At 42.4% G+C, this 18,671-nt stretch overlaps 1 protein-coding gene across 2 annotated transcripts in view; it reads right to left on the minus strand.

Moving 5' to 3' along the window:
- The window catches only part of GTF2E2 (general transcription factor IIE subunit 2), a 226,490-nt gene that overhangs the window by 189,025 nt on the left and 18,794 nt on the right, over nt 1-18,671 (minus strand). For both annotated transcript variants that reach the window (XM_069237388.1, XM_069237380.1), the window contains exon 2: nt 2,515-2,696. In XM_069237388.1, the coding sequence (XP_069093489.1) occupies nt 2,515-2,674 (160 nt within the window). In that variant the 5' untranslated portion in view covers nt 2,675-2,696. The remainder of the gene's footprint in view (nt 1-2,514; nt 2,697-18,671) is intronic.

Consider the following 18,671-nt stretch of genomic DNA (forward strand, 5'->3'; position numbering starts at 1 on the left):
TCGATTGAGTACTCCACCAGCCGCCCTTCTGAGCTTCAAGAGTAAACAATTGAGCTGCAGTTGCCAAGATCCCATGAAGTTAAAAATGATTCCTAGATGGATGAAGTTACTCACAGTACATAGAGTGACCTCTTATTGTAAGCCTGGGTATGTTTTTCCTACCTGGCCCACAAGCCATAATGAGTGACTTCCCAGAGTTTGTCAGCAAGTCTAAGCTACTCATAAAAGAAACAAAGGACTCCACACCTGAACAGCTTTCGGGTCCATGCCGATAATACTGCATCATCGGCATATAATTACGCAGGTACCAGTGTGTGGGCAATCTTAGGGATGTCATTAATGGCCTTGATCAAGGAGGGGCTCAGTCCATTTATATAAATAATAAAGAGAGGCGGGCCAAAATGCATCCTTGCCGCACCCCTTGGGTGAGAGGGAAAACATCAGACATTTCACCTGCCAGGTCAAAACATACCTTTACATCTAGATTTTCGTGTAGAACAAGCAAAACGTTCACTAATGCCACCTGTATTCCAAAATTCAATAGCATCAGACACAGTTTGGTTCTACCGACAAAGCTAAAAGCTGTTGAAAGATCCATAAAGGCGAGGTACAATGGACAGAGCTTGACACCAGTGAACTTGCCAGTAATTTCAAGCACTGCTCCACTGTACCCAGCCTAGGGAGGAAACAAAATTGAAAGGGACATAGTATGTTATTATCTTTTGCCCAAAGTTTGAGATGATTAAAAATCACCATACCAATTATTTTGACCGTGCTATTGATAAGAGAAATGGGGCAATAGCATTTAAACAACCCCCTTTTTTGACAATAGGTATGACTGTAGACAATGCCCATGGACAACTAATATTGTTGCTCAAGGAATTATTAAATAGGTATATAATCAGAGGTCACCACAGGTCAATATTATACTTGATGTTCATAGGTACCTCAACTGGGGCTTTGGCACTGGTCTCTGCCGAACGGCGTCTACCACTTCTGGTAGTGACACAGAAAATGGTACGGGGTGGGATAATCTGCCCCACAGTAGTTCCCCCAGACTTTCCTCTTCCTCCACATGATAGACAGCGCCATTTTCAAGGGTAATAATTCCAAAACAAGGAGATAATACAAAGTACAATGTATTATCCATATATGTATGGATAAAATCATGTTAAAGTTAAATGCAAAATTTAATCAAAAATAAAAAACTTCAGCAAATGAATTCTACTAACTGCATTCCTAACCCTAACCCCATCAACTAGCTGATTACACACATGCATCATCCATTCCATCCCACAATCCTGCAAACCAAGGTGCATGTTCTACTATAAGAATCAAACATTTAAGGAAAAACACAAGCTGACCTTCATCAAGAATATAATTTGTGAATCAATAACAAACATATAAATTACTAAAAGCAGGAATTTAAATTAGCAAATATGAGTTTCATATCTGGCAAATCAGTGGAATACAGCAACATTCTCCTAGCTGAGTATAACAAATGTCTATGGATTAGGAAACAGTAGTTAGTGCATAAGACCTTGGAGAAACACTTTCTGGAATGTGCAACTGCTAGGTTTAAATGGAACTATTTACTTTCTTCTAACATTAATAGGACATTTTACATCTGACTGAAGAGTAAAACCTGGTATTTACACATTAACATTGTATCAGGCAACAATAGGTCATTTTTACCAGAGCCATCACATACTGTATATTTTATTTATGCTATGTATGCATGTTTTTCTAATTTTGCTTTATTATTTTCAAGTAATGAAGAGGTAAATCCTCCAGTTTTTGGACTGCTTTCATCATCCAAAAAGCATGTTGCAGAATGGTTTTTGTCTTATTCGTTACACGTTAATGTTAGTAAGATTTTTTGCACTTTTAATGCATCAAACAAAGCTTCTAAATGTAGTCACCAAAGCTCAACTGCAACATAATGGTTAACATAAACACTTATTCTTCTGTAAATTGCTGATGCAGTAATATAACTTCATAGTGGCCATTTTCCTAAGTTTACTTTGGCCTGCCTCAACTACGGCTCTAAATAATTCCTGTGCTGTTTAGTAATTTTGTGACAAATTAGAAAAGGCACTCGATTTGTAGGGAAAATTTGGACTGTATCTGGGAATATATCATCACTGACCGTAACACTAACTGTAGCAAGATTAGATTTCTTTAATTTAAATAACGTGAACAATTTTAGTATTACTAATCAGTGGCTAATTGTTTCATTTTTTAGATTTTAAGTGGTGTTGACGTCTCCTGCTAAAACAGAAGTGTTGCAAAGTCAACCAATGTTCGATTTCGTAGACATTAAACCAAAATAGCCTCACTGCTCCCGATCACTAAGAATGACCTACCCCATTTCAGTGACAGCTCTAATCTTGAACAGGGACCTGGAATTACTCCAAGGACTTCAATAAAAGTGTTTAGTATGCTGTAGCTGTCCACGTTACAGGTCACAACATAAACAATGGCTGCAGCTTTGCTAGCAGTTAACACACTTACCTGAACTTTGTTTCGCACCAGGGGTGCCACCAGGATCTAACTTAGATTTCTTCTTTTTAGAAGAGTCAGAGGATGAAGGAGCAGGACGCTTTTCTACAGCTGGATTGGTGAGTGCTCTTTTCTTAAAAAGCTCTCGATCTTTCAGCAGTGCTGGATCCATAATGCTGCTGAATTTACAAACACTGTATGGAAGTAATGGGAATGTGAACAAAACATGCCACCAACATTAAATATTTAAACAATATTCAAATAAATAGTGAAATTTAACATTAACTAATTGTCTAATGTACACGATGAAGTCAGCTAGCTTTCCTTTCTGGCTACAGTCCTAAAACTATTTTAGAAAATGCATCTGAGAGCGAGCACAGAAAATAAATATTTTGAAAATTCACAGTTCTAGACTAGCACAGAATGGGGCAGCACAAGCTCACCCTGCTTCCCTCTGTCAGCACACTTCAAAGACACCAAATTAATTGAAAAACAGAAACATACAAATGGCAATTTGGTTTTGCAGTAATTGAACCACTACTCTTCGAAGCCCAATTTATTATTTTACATTGGTCAGTGAAGTTGGTCCAAGCTCTTGGAATACTAAATGCTTTGAGATCACATTAACAATTCTGAATAGTATGTCTTTCACTATGAAACAGAACACATTTCCAGTTTTGATAGAACTTCAAGATTCAAGCAGGCAACCGCAGAGAAGCAGTAAGAAGCGGGCCTTTGGGTTTCTGAAACAGGTATTCAGCATGCCAGGTGGTCACAGCAAAGAAAACCCTCATTCCCTGACGAATACGTGCAATCTGGTCCCGGTTAGGTGCAAGTCAGCCAATCTTTCTTTCCCTGGAGCAATCCTTCCTCTTGCTGCTTTTCATAGACAAAAAAAGACTGTGGAAATTAGAGTGGACTGAAGTCTAGAAGCTTGAGCAGCAAGAGATAAATCTCTGGTGGTCAAAACCTTGCTTTGTAAGCCAGCGTTTTCAACCTCCAAGCCAATAAGAGGGGCTGAACTAGGACTTCCTTCATCAAACAGCGGCACTTGGTGGAGAAGGTAGGGGGTGGACGAAACACTCCGGGGTTGTCCTCATTCGTAACTAACACATAAGTGGACAAAGATGGAATCACTGTAGTTTCCTCTGTCCTTGTTCCAGCTAGAACCTTGATTATAACTGGAAAGAGAGGAGATGAGCATAAAGAATAAGCTGCCGCTAAAGTCAAGAAAGAGCATCTACCCCTAAACCCACTCCTCTTGTGATCTCCCACAGAATAGAAGAGTGAGAGAAGTCCCCAGGGGTTTTAGTCAGGTAAACCGCTTGAATCCCAGCAGGGTAGGCTCCGCCTTTTAGCCTCCCAAAGGTCATCATATGGAGTACCATGAGCCAGAAACAGCAACATCTGTTACATACAGCATTTAGAAACTGCATAAATGCAGTGTAAAGCACTACACAAAAATAAGCTATTATTATCTTTATTAAACATATTGATCAATTGAACCCACTTCCATCGTCTGCCAAAGATTCTGGAATTGGATTGTGCCCAAACGTTAGTCCTGTGAGGACAGAAACAGTCTGATAACTGTATCTCCACAATCTCCACATCCCTAATCTCTGAAGGACAAGAGACAATTCTGTGCCCAACTGTAGATGAAGCGTGCATTCTTGACCAAGACCTACAAATGAGGTCCTCTTTCGCTGGCTAATGCTGGCTTCTGCAGACAAACTGTGATTATGGGCCAGGATGAACAATCTTTCCAGCAAAGGTGCAAACCATAGCAAGGCCAACCTTGTTGCTTTGAGTTCACAGAATGGTCCCTGTCTAGCACAAACCAGAGTCCCAGCAACTCCAGAGCCCCTAGGGTAGCAACACTAACCTTGACCTTTGGCATGCATGGATATGACTGTCAGAACTGGAGGAAGGAGACGAACCCCCTAGTCCAAAATGTTGCATGCCAACCACAAAAGAAGCTCCTCCCCAATGCTTGGGTGTAACGATATGCGAGGTTTGACCACTGACTCCACATTGCACTTAGCCTAGCACTACACTGTCGCATTAGTGACCACCAGCTTCATTTTGCATTTTGGGAAGTTCTAGACTTTTCCTTTCTTGTTTGTTCAAAGTATAAGAGGTCAAGACCAGATGGACCGGGGACAGAGTGTTTGCAGATCTCAGGCACATCCATGGCGCTGGAGTGTGCCATACTTCCAGTGAGTTTAATTGATCTCTCTCCCCTCGATCGATTCTGGGATCTGGCGATCTGCTGCTGAATAGGAGGGAGATGAAGTAGTGACGCCCTTTTCTCATGGTGATGCATATTTTTAATTAATTATTTGCTTTGCATTATGGTATAGATACATATATTTGCTATGTATATTTCAGTGGAGAATCATTCGTACATTCTTTCATTTCATTGCTGTCACCATTTTTGAACGTGTGCCTTCAGCATGATAATCTCCTTTCAGGAACCTTGCCTAGTGAAACAATAAATATCTTCTTTGGACTAAGAAGCGCATTCCAGAGATTTTTGTCAGCGAATGAGTGTTTCAGCTCGGTCATTAGTGAAGCAAAACATTTTTGCGTAGTCGCTCAGTCTAAAAGGAGGTTGGAATTTAAAAGTGTACGATTTAAAATTGAAATTATGTTTTTATTCAGAGAGTTAAAGGAAGCACCGCAAACTGTTTCTGAAAATGCATGTGAAATTATAATGCCTTATGATGTCTTGGCAAATGTGTTTTCTTGTTTATCAGGACTTTCTAAGTTTTGGGATGGGTGCTTGGATAAAACAGAAATAATAACTGTACTTATATGTTTTAAAAGGGTGCATTTTTAACGGAATGATGTCCCCTTTATTCTTGACAGGAGGGTTTGGATACTTTTGTCTGCTTACAAAAATATGCAAGAGAAGTGTAAACAGTTAGAAGCTGAGAAAAATAAATTGCAGCAACAGCTTGTTGCTATATTGTCTTGTCAAAATAAGTTCTTACAAGATAAAGCTGATATCTGCCAAGCCATCCCACGGAAATCGGATTTTTCACATTTCAGTAATGAGGAGGTTAAAAAAGGTGGGGGCCAGTGTGAGCTAAATGAGCAGAACGTAGTTCGCTCACAGCCAATATTTAGATGAAAAATACAGAGTAGCCCACAGTTTTTGACAGGAGTTGAAATGCATTCTTTAAACAATATATTCATGGAGCTTTTGCAGAGTCAAATGTGGCCAGGACATAGAGAGATGTTGCTACAGGTAAAACAAAAGATTTTGGAGTTTACTACTTCTAGCACTAAGCAAAAGACACCGCGATTCATGAGGTTGTTTGATTTTTGGAGACAGCATGACCCTACCTGAGTAAAATCTTAACCTTTGGTACAAAGTGACAAGAAAGAAAGATGGGTTTGAAGGGGGTGAAGTTCAGCAGTGTGCTTTTGATTTGGCAAACTAAATAATTCAACAGGCTTTAGAGTTGTGGACAGTGCATGAAGGAGACATTGTACTGCAGGGACATTATGTAGATTGGAGCAGGTGGCAAAAGCAGAGAAGAACAGGAGTGTCCCTGGGGTTTAAGACTAAAATATTATCTGATCTGGAGTGAGCATTTAACTGAAGCCCTCCAGATTCTGAACAACAGACCATTACAAAATGCTGAAACTGCTCTGATGCAAATGTTAACCCTGATACAACCACATTTGGCCACCCACACCATTGTGTACTGGGAAATAAAACCTAGAGCTTCAGCTCTTTACAGAGCCACACCAGAATCTGCAGGTCTTGACCTACATGCTTACAAAATTGCCCAACTTGTCATAAGTCCACTGTATGGAGGATTGGTGAGGAAGGGGACTGCCTCAGCCCTTCTGACAGCGGAAGTGCAAGGAAAGGGAGGTTTTGGTTCAACTGGCAAAAACCCTGATGCTAAGGTCTGGATGAAATCCCCAAATACCCCTGCAGAACCTGCAGAAATTATTGCCAAGGGCCCTAATAATGTTCTGTTGATCATAAAACAAGGAAATGGAGCACATTTCAGCTGACACAATGTTATTTGCAAGAAAGCTCATACTTGTTTCTTTTACAGATCATACTACGACTTGTCTGTGACCATGAATATGCTGTGTGGTCTCCCTTCGGGTGTGTGCGGTTGGGTGAGGCAGCACCCCCAACCTGAACCTGATTGATCAATTATGTTGCACAACACCCCTGCTGCTTTTGAAGGGAAAACCCTATGGATCCATTTGGCGCTAACTGTGCTTCACAGATCAAAATTCTGCATGGGAATAATGCAGAGTACCATGGATGTTCTATCAACCGGTTTGATTGCAATTCTAATGGAACAAACAACATGGCTTGTTATCAGCTGATGACTGCTGCCAGTCACATTAAGCATGTTTATGTTGCCACTTGGCTGACTATTCTCGTATGGAACCGCACAGGTGGACCATGTACCTTTACATGATTAGGACTCATGAGGTTTCCATCTAATTATATACCAACTCGTTATCCTAGAGACACTGTTCAATCAGTTATTGTCCCAATCAGAATATCTAAGCTTCAGTCTTTTTTATTGTAGGTGTGCCTGGTTCAACTGTTTGTAATAATAATCCCACTTCCATTGCTTTATAGTGATTGCAATTGTCATTTCGTTATGTTGCTGTGTACAATGCATACCTGCTTTGCTTGTGATTTTTTTTTTTAAAGGAAAACAAAAAAAAGCTAAGTTGATTTTAGGACTATAGGGTATGAGTCACTGGTCAAAAGGGTGGAATGTAATGATATGTGAGTTTTGACCACTGACTCCACATTGCACTTAGCCTAGCACTATACGGTCACATTAGTGACCACCAGCTTTATTTTGCCTATTGACTTTATCTTAGCATTAGACACTGCTACGTTAAAAGCTGCAAGTAGTTTTCCACATTGTACAATGTGCACAAGTTTTTATTCTTCATGTTTTTTCCCAACAAGGGCGTAGGCCGATAAGAATGTACACAGACGGCAGGGAACGGACTTGCTTTGAATTGGCACCTTGGGATTGTGGCCAAGTCCCCGCATGTTATTTTCAAAGCAGGCCTAAAGCAATCAGCATTTTTTGAATAAATAAACTTCTGCAAGGAAAGGGAAGTTCCAGACTTTTCCTTTCTTGTTCATTCAGAGTATAAAAGAGGCAGAGACCAAATGAACCGGGACGGAGAGTGTTTGTAGATCTCAGGCACATCCAAGATGCTGGAGTGTGCCATCCTTCCCGTGAGGATAACTGATCTCTCTCTCCTCAATCGATTCTGGGATCTGGAGATCTGATGCTAAATAGGAGGGAGATGAAGAGATGCCTTTTTCTCATGGCGATGCATATTTTTTAATTCATTATTTGCTGTGCATTATAATATAGATACATATATTTGCTGTGTATACTGTAGTGGAGAATCATTTGTACATTCTTTCATTTCATTGCTGTGACCATTTTTGAACAAGTGCTTTCAGCATGCTACCTTGCGTAGTGAAATAATAAATGTCTTCTTTGGACTAAGAAGCGCATTCCAGAGATTTTTGCCAGTGCATGAGTGTTTAAGCTCAGTCATTAGTGAAGCAAAACACTGGGTCAATACAATCCTTTGCTGAAGTACTGAGACACTAAGTTCCAACTGAAAGCACATGCTTCACCACCAAGATGGTATCTGGCCCATGAAACCACTGCCAGAGCAGTGTCATATCCCTGAACCTGGAACCAGGATCGCACATTCAAGTCTTCCTGATCCAAAAGTGCCAAAACATGATTGCTTTGCTGATGTACAATTCAGTTAGCATTAGTCCCAAATCTGTGAGTAAGTGGACTCCAATAAATTCCACATCCTATGCTGGCTCACACTTTAGAGTCTCCCAGATAATCAGAAGCCCATGATCTTAAAGTACCAACTAGACCTTTCTAATATCTATCACAATCTGATACCTCAAAGATGAGTGAACCAACCAGTCATTCTGATAAGGATATGGAATGCCCAGCCCTTGCAGCAGACCCACCAGAGGAGCCATCACTTTGGTAAAAACTTTGGAAGCTGGCTTGAGGTACAAAGGGAGAACTGGAAGTGCTGACCCTCTACTGCAAACTTCAGAAGCCTCCATTGGCACGGTCTCACGGACACATAGCAATATGCATCTTGAGGATCCAAGGTCACTAGAACTCTCCTCAGTGAACCATGGGAATGAACCTCTTCAATCTATATCTTAAAATACCCAGTCCAAAACCGGAAGTTGTCAGTTTTCAGGTGCAGCATGGGGTCAAACCCTGAATTTTCTCCAACAGAAAGAAGACTCCCAAATTCTTCTCTTCCACAGGAACAGGGTTGCTGCCTTTTTCAGCAGTAAATACACAATGCCAACCTATTGGCTCTATTAAAGGGGGCAAAAGAGGGATGAGTCCTGAATTTGGAGACACTGAATTGTAGACAATAACATAACTCTGCTGAATACTGCTCAAACCCACTGACGTGGCATCTGTTTCCCTAGTGGACAAAAAGCCTTAGATATGTCGTAAAACAAGACCTGGGATCTCCACTGCAGTTGTCAGAACTGCAGTTTTTTTTAGACCTGCTGAATAGGGTATTGTATTCAATTTCTTCCTAGATTGCCAAGGCTGAAAACATTGTGAAAGGAAAACTTTGACGACTGTCCCTCAACTACTAGTCAAGACCCTCTGCCATTTCAATTGATGCTACTATTCCACCGTTTGTTTTTCAAGCAAGAATGAGTCTCCTTCTCTCTCTACCAACTACTTCTTCCATTTGCACAAAGGTTGCCTTTTCTCTCCTTACGTTCTTAAGAAGATGAGCAGTACTCGTAGAACCTGGATATCCTTTCTAGCATGTACAAGGTCAACCACTAGTGCGGGAGTTGCCAGAACCCCCTCGATTGCAGGGAAGGGAATGCTTGTTATCCTTGAATGCTATAGAGACCTTTTGTTCCATCTGATCCCTAAACAGCTTAGTACCCTAAAAAAAGTAACCTTAAAAAACATTGCCTTCCAGACTCTCACCATGATACTAAGTAATGGTACTAAAGAAGCAAGCAATACACCCTCAGTGAAACCTGTGTAACTGTATGTCTCTAGTAACAATGTCCACTGAAGAAAACAATTAAAGAAAACAACTAATAAAGTGATACACTGAATATAATGGTTAACAATGGCCATGAAACTGTATCAACTTGAAACATACCTTATGCATCAATGGGTAAAGTTACATACACATAAAACAACATTAAACCTATTTTCATGGACATGCTCAGGGAAAAAAGTGAACATACAGTGCTAATGGTGAGATATAGCCAAACATGTGATTAAAAAAAAAGACAATTTATAAACAAAAATCATAGTCCCAGAGTAATTCAGTGGTTAAATCCAGAGAGTTCAAAGGGTAAACTCCATACTTATAGCAATTTAAAAATGTTTTAGTGGAGTATATGTGGATGGCACTTTCACCTGGAAATGAATAGAAGGATCACCACAAGGACGAAGAATAATGAACTGAGCAGAAGTAAAAGTTTCTACACAACTAGAATATTTTAAAACAATTAGGTAGAGAAATTATTTACATCATGGCAGAATATCTTGTATGAAAGGATTGCAACTTATGTTCTTGATTAAAAAAAAAACACTAAAGTAGGTAAACCAACGAAAAGGAATTTGAATGAATCAACAGAAATAAAATAACTGTGGGAGACACAGTGAAGTGAAAATTGCGATGCTCTCTTCCTCAAAAGAGAAAAAAAGCTTACATTAGGGAAAAACGAAAGGACAGGGGCAACACCCGTCTAGTCATTAAGCAGGGTCGTAGTAGACCAAATTTGATACTGTCAAGATAGACAAAATGGGACAAGATACAAGTAAAACAAAACCGCAAATTGTTTTTTTGTTTTTTTTAAAAGGGAGAAGACCACAGCACTTAAAGGATTTAGGTCCCTAAAGGCGCGGTTAGTTGACAGGATGACATGAGGGAGTGGCCAGAATGGACATCCATCCTGAAATCTACTACACAGTCGACAGGGAGAACATAAGCAGGTGCAAGGGATGTGTGCGGCAGCAATGAAGAAGACAGCATATCTGCAGTAAGCACAGCATGTAATTACCATGGACACTGCTTCTGGAGACATCTCACCCAGATAGTCACTATTGGAGTCAAAGAAGGAGCACTTGGACTATTAAACAAGATATCAGACAGCAGCCTTCCCTACTGGACCACCTGTGCCCACAAGTCTGTGATCTTCACTCTCCTGCATGGTCCTAGCCAACTAATCAAAGACTTTCACTACATAATGAGCAGTATATACTGCTTAAGTTTCAGCCTTCAAGTCCACTTTGTTTCCAGGATAGGCTATCTTCAAGGACCTTCAATGTGCTTATTCACAGCATTCACCAGGATACAGTCATCAGGATTCACAGAAATGCATCAGGTCAAACCAGCCAACACCAAATTATTTTTCAGGGACTAATTAACAACAGTGTTACATTCTCCAAGACGCATTTAGAGTGCATGAAACAAGGCACCATCAGATAAGCCATTTCCTTACTATCAGAGCTTAGCTGTGCAAGGGAAGAGCCAGCCCAATAGCGTATCACAGTGAGGAGGTAGCAACTGGTAAGAATCCTCAGCCTGCTCCAGATCTGGAAAATCCAGATTTTTCAGCAAGTGTTGCAGGATATATTCCACCTCCTTAATGTGCACATGATTGTCAAAACTGGAAGGCCCCACATCCTCAAGGCTGCAGGAGCCTGCACCTTGGTCACTGCTTCATCAACTAACTGCTGGATGTAACTGTAAGCAGACCTATTAGCCTGCACTGGAAAAGAAGAAGCCCATGGTTCAATGCCAATGCCCTCCTCAGAGGAGTAAAAAAATGATACCTTATTGCTTTTTATTTGCCTCCGGTGCAACTGTAAGTATGTCAAAAGAAAGAAATGGACAAAACACCAAAAAGGGAGGCTATGCCGTGGGACAATAGCCAACGGTACTAACCCTACTTTCTCCCTTTTTTTGTCTTTAAACATTTCTTTCTTTTTAGCACAGTTCTATGTTCCAATTCAAGACTCCAATTATCCATGCTGCAGGAAGGAGTCACACAAGAAACCATGCAGCCCATGAAAGCCTTTACAGCTATAATCCTGAGCCCTCGTTGCACAGACAGCAGCCTCCCAATACGAAGACTGCCTTCAACACATTCGACCATCTAACCCTTATCCAAACCATGGAGTCTGAAATGGGATTCAATTGCAATGTCCATCATTGGTTTGCTTCCTACTTTTCAAATCGACACCAGTTGTACATATGGGTTACCCTGCGTGCTAAGCGATCCCTATTACCTGCAGAGCCCCCCAGGATACTATACTGTCTCCACGTCATCTTCAGTCCTACATGGAACCCCTTGGGACTCTACTCACAAATAACAGTATCAAGATTCACCAATACGACAATGATACACAATCCTAAACAAGAGTCTTTTCTGTTCCAGGCATCCAGCCCCTCAAACACTCCCTGCTCCTCATCCAGACCTGGATGTCATGGGCCTATCTGAAGTTGAACACAACCAAAGGAGTATTCATGTTATTTTCCATGAACAACAAGCAAGAAATAGTACAAACCTGGCTACATGACATGACCTTGATGGCTTCCATCCCTAACTTTTGTTGAATGCCAAGTGATTTGGATTTACCTTGAACACCAATCTCACTCTCCAGAAACACACTGCCAGGAAAGCTAAGGAAGGTTGGTACTAGCTCTCCCTTTAAAAAGTGAAACCATTTCTCTGACATAGAGGCTTCAGAAATGCTGTTCAAGCCCTCGTATACTTGAATTTAGCTGGTGATAACACCCTACTACATGGTTTCCCCAGAGTCCATACTCCCAACACTTAAGATCATCCTACAAGCTTCAATATGTCTCAACCGAGGCAGGGGAAATACGATCACATCACCCTGATCCTGATGGAACTTCATTAGCTCCCCTTGCTAACTCGCACCATCTTCAAAATTGGCTGCATCATTTAAAAAGCCATCGTGACTAGCATCCCCACTTACCTTGCGGACAAACTCACTATTTTGAGTGGTTCCTGGCACACCCACAGCGAGGCTACAATCAGACTGAGAAGTGTAAAAAAAGATGGAAACAAGGCAACAGGCCTTTTCAATATATGCAACTAGCATCTGGAACAACATCCCTATATCCAAAAAGACCATCCCAATGCTGTTCCAACTTAGAAGGAGTTGAAGACACACTTCTTTAAAGAAGACTACATCACAATGCAGGAATAATCCAATAACCAGCTATATCTCACATCACTTGGTGCACGTATGCTTGCCTTTGACCTTCTGCAATACTCCGTTGCTTTTACGGCTTGATTTGCACTATACCAATAGCACATACATACGTAGAAAGGAGCAGTTTAACATTTTCATCTAAAGTGGATTAGTACATTTGATTGCCTTAGATAGTGGGAGGCACCTCAAATTGTAAGGACTGAAAAGAGTTATATGGTGATGCCTTTATCTTTGTTCTTGGACTTATGCTCTGTCTACAGTCAGGATAGAGAAAAATGCAGCAGGCTCCAGAGTGTACTGAAACAATGTCAAAGGCCTTTCTGTTCCTTTCCCATCCTTCCTGAAGCTCTATTATAGGCTTGGGATGATGGTAGCATCCCGGCTTTGGTGAGTCAGATACTAAGTCCTACATGGTCCCCGAGTTTTAAAAAGCTATATGTTTTTTTTCTCAGGAGGGAATGGAAATTACGGGTCTGGTAGGGGCTAGATTTTTGGCTTTGCTTTGTACTAGGCATCTGCTGGGCAAGGTCCATTTAAAGAACACCCTGAATGTAGCCTAGATTCTTACAATGGACATTATAAGTAGTTAAATCAAGCACAAGAGCTGTTTTTGTACAGCGCACATCCTGCACTCAGTATTTGAAGGTCTGCACCATTCATAGCTGTTGCAGATATTGACATTTCCCAGGCCGACCAGGGGCGCCCTGTGTGCCTTCACACTCAGGGAAGGTCATGATGGTGCTAAATGCTTTGTGTGGCCAAGCCACAGCACAAGTTGAAAGGGAGTTTGCAGCGTGGTCAAGCTCATGGACGCCTAGATGTGTTTCACAGTGGCTCCACCAGCATTGCTGAATATCCTCCTGAGTCCCGGTTCTGGGCATCTGATCAGCCCTGTCCCAACTGCGGAATTACCAAGGGCGCCCCTCCGACAATTTAGGGCCCGTTGCGCTGGGGCTACTGCCCGTAGTGCAGAGCTCGCTCTGAGCAGAGCTATGGTGCGGCTTAGGTCGTGGCTCAGCTGCCAGCCACGTTTCAGGGACGGTCCGAATTGATTTCTGGGCCCGCTGCACAGTGCCCCTGTTGCTGGCTTGGAGGCGCCAACACTCAAACTTTCCCGCCCTGACTCAGTTGGGCGTCTGCTGTGTGGCCCCCTTCATGGGTACCGGTGCCCTATGCGCCCAAGAAGATTGCCCGGATATGGGGCTCTTCAGCGGCAGTTCAGATTGAGGCCTTTATCGGGCCCTGCAGGACCACGAGCCCCACCAGTGACGCAGCTTGAGGATTGCGGCCCAGTGTGTCACAGGCCAGCCAAGACAACGCCAGAACCACTGGAGGTCATTTTGGACTGCAGTTAGCCCCATGGACACCTGGTAGCAAAGGCTGATCCACAGAGCGGCTGACAACTGCCGTGCTTTGAGAGCTGGGGGATGGATCAGCGAGGGCCTGCATCCTGGGGGATACATTCATGAAAGGCCTGGATCGGGGCCTGACTTGCACCCCAGAATCGTCTAAAGAGCAGCATGCGGTCAGTGGTCCCCTGGGTGCTGGGGGATCAAACCTGCAGTCACCAAAGACCCCTGAGGGCTACATTCTGGGCCTGGAGGTTGTCAGTGGGCCCCCACTGTGGCTGAAGTAATACTGGGCCCACATCCTGGGGCCTAGAGTGGGGTGTTCTGCTAGTGTGGCGGCCTGTGTTGCATGCTCTGGCAGGTAGCGATCGAGACCCCCAGAGAGAGGCTGGGCTATGAATGCAGGCTGCGGAGTGGAGGTCCGAGGCCTGGTGTCGGATGTGGTTCTTCCTACACGTCTGCACAACGCAATAGGGCAGTGCCACGGTGCTGCCATTCTTACTCCTGGGGCCGAGGAATTTCGATAGCATCCGACAGTTGCCTTCCTTGCAATGTGGGAGCTGAGGTGCTTTTGAGGAGCCTACATAGTCTGGCTGGTGGGAAATATCATGGTGCTGGATGATCCCAGTTCCCTGGATTCTGGACCCTGCTGGCGAACGGTGGCGGGGCTGCCCCAAGTGTGCTGTCTATCACAGGCCACAAGGATTTGGGCAGGTGTGATGGGCCCACATCATAGTTGAGGACCTGGGTGCGCAGATGTTTGGGTCTGGTGAGAAATTCCAGAGGGGGAAGGAAGCGCCCCCCCCCCCCCCCAAACAGAAGCAGGCACAGACCAGTGCTTTTGATAACTATACCCTTCCACAGCAGCATGCCTGTGTGTTCTTTCTCACCAAGGGCTAGGACATAACAGGGAGGAGTCAGTCAGTCAGCAAGATAAGGATGTACTAGGAAGATGTTTATGTTACGGCAGGGAACTGTTTAGTTTTGGGAGGGACACCTTGGGAACCTGGCCAATTCCAACAGGTTTCTTTCAAAGCTGACCTGAAGTAGCTTTGAATAACAGGGAGTGTGGGGGGGGGGGGGGGCAGGGGGGGTGAGGCGTGTTTCTAGAAATCTCCTCTCTCATTTGTTTAAGGTATCAATGAGACCCAGGATTGACAGTGGGAGATTCAGAGACTTTGGTCAGGATTAAGACGTCAAATGCCTGACATCCCATGAGGATAGATATCTCTTTCTCTTCCACAGCCAATCTTGGAGTCTACTGCTTGAAGCTACTGAGAGAAAGATGAAGAAGCAGCTGTGCCCCATGGTGATGAATTTTCACTGATTATTTGCTTTGCATTGTGTATGAATCTATATACAATTATAGGTATCTGTATCTTTGCATGTATATATTTATAGATTGAAGATTCTTTGTACATGTTCTCACTTTATTGTTGCACACATTTTAAAGGTGCACTTTCGGTTGTACTGACCTTCCTTTACGAGCCTTGCGGAGTGATTCAATAAATGTCTTCTTTAGACTAAGAAGGGCAATCCAGAAATTCTTTTGACTCTTTTCAGTGTGTGTATTTTGGCTCGGTCAGCAGTAAAGCATAGATTGGCCGGGAGGAAGGTATTATAAGTTGAAGGTGTATGTCTAAAAGTAAAAATATGTTTAGCAAGAAGACTAAAGCATCTGCTTCTAAAAATGTGCGTGAACAGAGAGTTTTTCAAATTCCTGGATGGTGCCAGGTACCTTATAATGTATTAGCTAATAAATTTTCACATTTGGTTGGTTTATCAGAGAGTTGGGATGAATGTTTAAATGAAGCAGAACCATTGGATTTTTTGTCTTGTTTAAGAAAAGTACCTGTTCAGTTCTTGGCAGACGGGGTTGGATACTTAAGTCTGCGTACATAAAAATGCATGAAAAATGTAAACAGTTAGAGAGGGAGAATCAACAATTAGAAAAGCAACTTGTTGACCTGAAAAATACTGCAACCATGTTGTTTTGTCAGAATAAATTATTGCAAGGTAAGGCAGACATGTATCAAACCATCGCAGAATGTGCCGCTATCAAAGTAGCTCAAAACAAATATCGTAGAGGAAGGTTAAATCAGAAAAAGGTTAATTTAGTCATTGCTAATGCTGGCTTGGACTGGTGCCCAGATTCGTCTAGTGATGAGAGTAAAAGAGGTGGGGGCCAGAATGAGCTAGAGGAGCAGAATGTAGTTTGAAATATCCCACCAATTCAGAGTGACCTCCCAAAGAGAAACCCTGGTATACCTTATGAGATGCAATGCAGAGAATTGAACAGGAGGCAATGAAATCTGCCATTTTCCTGGGTAATGCACACAAATTGTTAGACGGACAGCTTACTGTACCAACAAGAAACAAAATAATTTGCCTTGCTCCACCTGCCTACAAGCAAGTAATTATGACTATTAATTAATCAGACAGGGCAGGCTTTGAAAGATGTACTAGAGGTGGTCAGAGAGTTAGGTGAATTAGATATTTGGGAGAAACGCGAGAGATCTTCAAGATCTGAGGGTCACACAGATAACAACAGAGTGTCCATGAGAGACATGTTTATGGCATTACTAAAAGATGGTGTCAGCAAAGAACAGATTGATGGGATAGAATACCAAAAGCTTGCGGGAGATATGCTGTAAAAGGGGTTCGGATCGTAAGAAAGGTAAACAAGCAAGATAGACGTGGAACGCAGAGCCAGCCACCGTTACCAGAGGAAGGAAAAGAAAGGGAGAGAAAGAGAGAGAGAGAAAGAGAGAGAGAAAGAGAGAGAGAGAGAAACAGAGAGAGAGAGAAACAGAGAGAGAGAGAGAAACAGAGAGAGAGAGAAACAGAGAGAGAAACAGAGAGAGAGAGAAAGAGAGAGAAACAGAGAGAAACAGAGAGAGAGAAACAAAGAGAGAGAGAGAGAAAAAGAGAGAAAGAGAGAGAGAGAAAAAGAGAGAAAGAGAGAGAGAAAAAGAGAGAAAGAGAGAGAGAAAAAGAGAGAAAGAGAGAGAGAAAGAGAAAAAGAGAGAGAGAGAGAGAAAAAGAGAGAGAGAGAGAAAGAAAGAGAGAAAAAGAGAGAGAAAAAGAGAAAAAGAGAGAGAGAGAGAGAGAAAAAGAGAGAAAGAGAGACAGAGACAGAGAGAAAAGAAAGAAAAAAAACTTTAGAGAACCGGGACGGAGGCGAGCCTGCTCGCAAGTATGAAAGCATATATCCAGACCTTATTTGGGCAAAAGTTGACCAGTTTAAATCAGACTAGGAAACTGGCCAAGCTCCGGTATAAAGCTGGGCTCGTCTAGATAACAGACCTTATGTTGATTTAGAAATACATTGGAAACATAAAACTGTGGACAAAATTTGAGCCTTAGTTGACACCAGGGCTAAGGCCTCTTTGATTTATGGAAACCCTAGGAAGTTTAACGAAACCGCATTACACCATCACAAGTTTTTTTTTTGGGGGGGGGGGGGGGGGGGGGGCAAACCATATGAAAATAGGGAGAAAACCAAAAAGAGAATATACGGTCTTGATTGTGCCTCTTTTAGAGTACATACTGGGAATTGACATTTTGAAAGTAATGACTTTGTATCTGGATGATGGTGGTTATCGATTTGGAACAAAAAGATACATTTCAGTGGCAGCCAAGAGAGTGGGTCGTTTAAAAATTCCCCCAGTGAAGGTGCCCCCAGCCACCAAAGTAATTGGTTTGAAACAGTACTGCATTCCTGGAGGGCATGATGAAATAATTGAAACCATAAAAGACATGACTGAGGCTGGTGTTATAGCTTCAACTACTACTGAATGTAACAATCCCCTTTGGCCGGTTAAACGATTTAACAGGCAGTAGAGAATGATGATTGATTACTGCAAGCTGAATAAACATACACCCCCTTTGACAGCCGTGGTCCCAGACACCATCACTTTAATTGAACGAATACAGAAACATAAAGGGACATGGTATGCCACCATTTATAGTGCCAATGCGTTCGTCTCTATACCCTTAGTGGAAGAATGTAAGGAACAATTCTCATTTTTGCATGGCGGTACACAATTCCACATGCTGTCTTTACCACAAGGGTATTTACATAGCCTCACCATCTGTCATCGGCTGGTGGCAGAGCACCTGGGTGAAGTATCTGTCATTTCAGGGGTGCAATTGACCCATTACATTGATGATGTGATGATTCAGGGAGAGACAGAAGAACAGGTGGAGACTCAGTTGAAGAGGGTGGTGGAACTCTTGCTGAGTAAGGGGTAGATGATTAACACAGATAAGATACAAGGACCCTCTCAAAATATGAAGTTTCTAGGGATTCATTGGAATCAGGAGCACAGAGAGGTGTTGCCGCACACGAAGCAAAAGTTTCTTGAATTTGCCACTCCCTGCACTAAGCAGGGCACACATAGATTTATTGGATTGTTTGATTTGAGTCAGATTTTGGCCCCTTTGTACAAAGTGACATGGACGAATCAGGAGTTTGAATGGGGTGAAGAGTAGCAGTGTGCTTTTGATTTGGCAAAAG

The sequence above is a fragment of the Pleurodeles waltl genome, chromosome 1_2 (genome assembly GCF_031143425.1).
Source record: "Pleurodeles waltl isolate 20211129_DDA chromosome 1_2, aPleWal1.hap1.20221129, whole genome shotgun sequence".
Lineage (NCBI taxonomy): Eukaryota > Metazoa > Chordata > Amphibia > Caudata > Salamandridae > Pleurodeles > Pleurodeles waltl.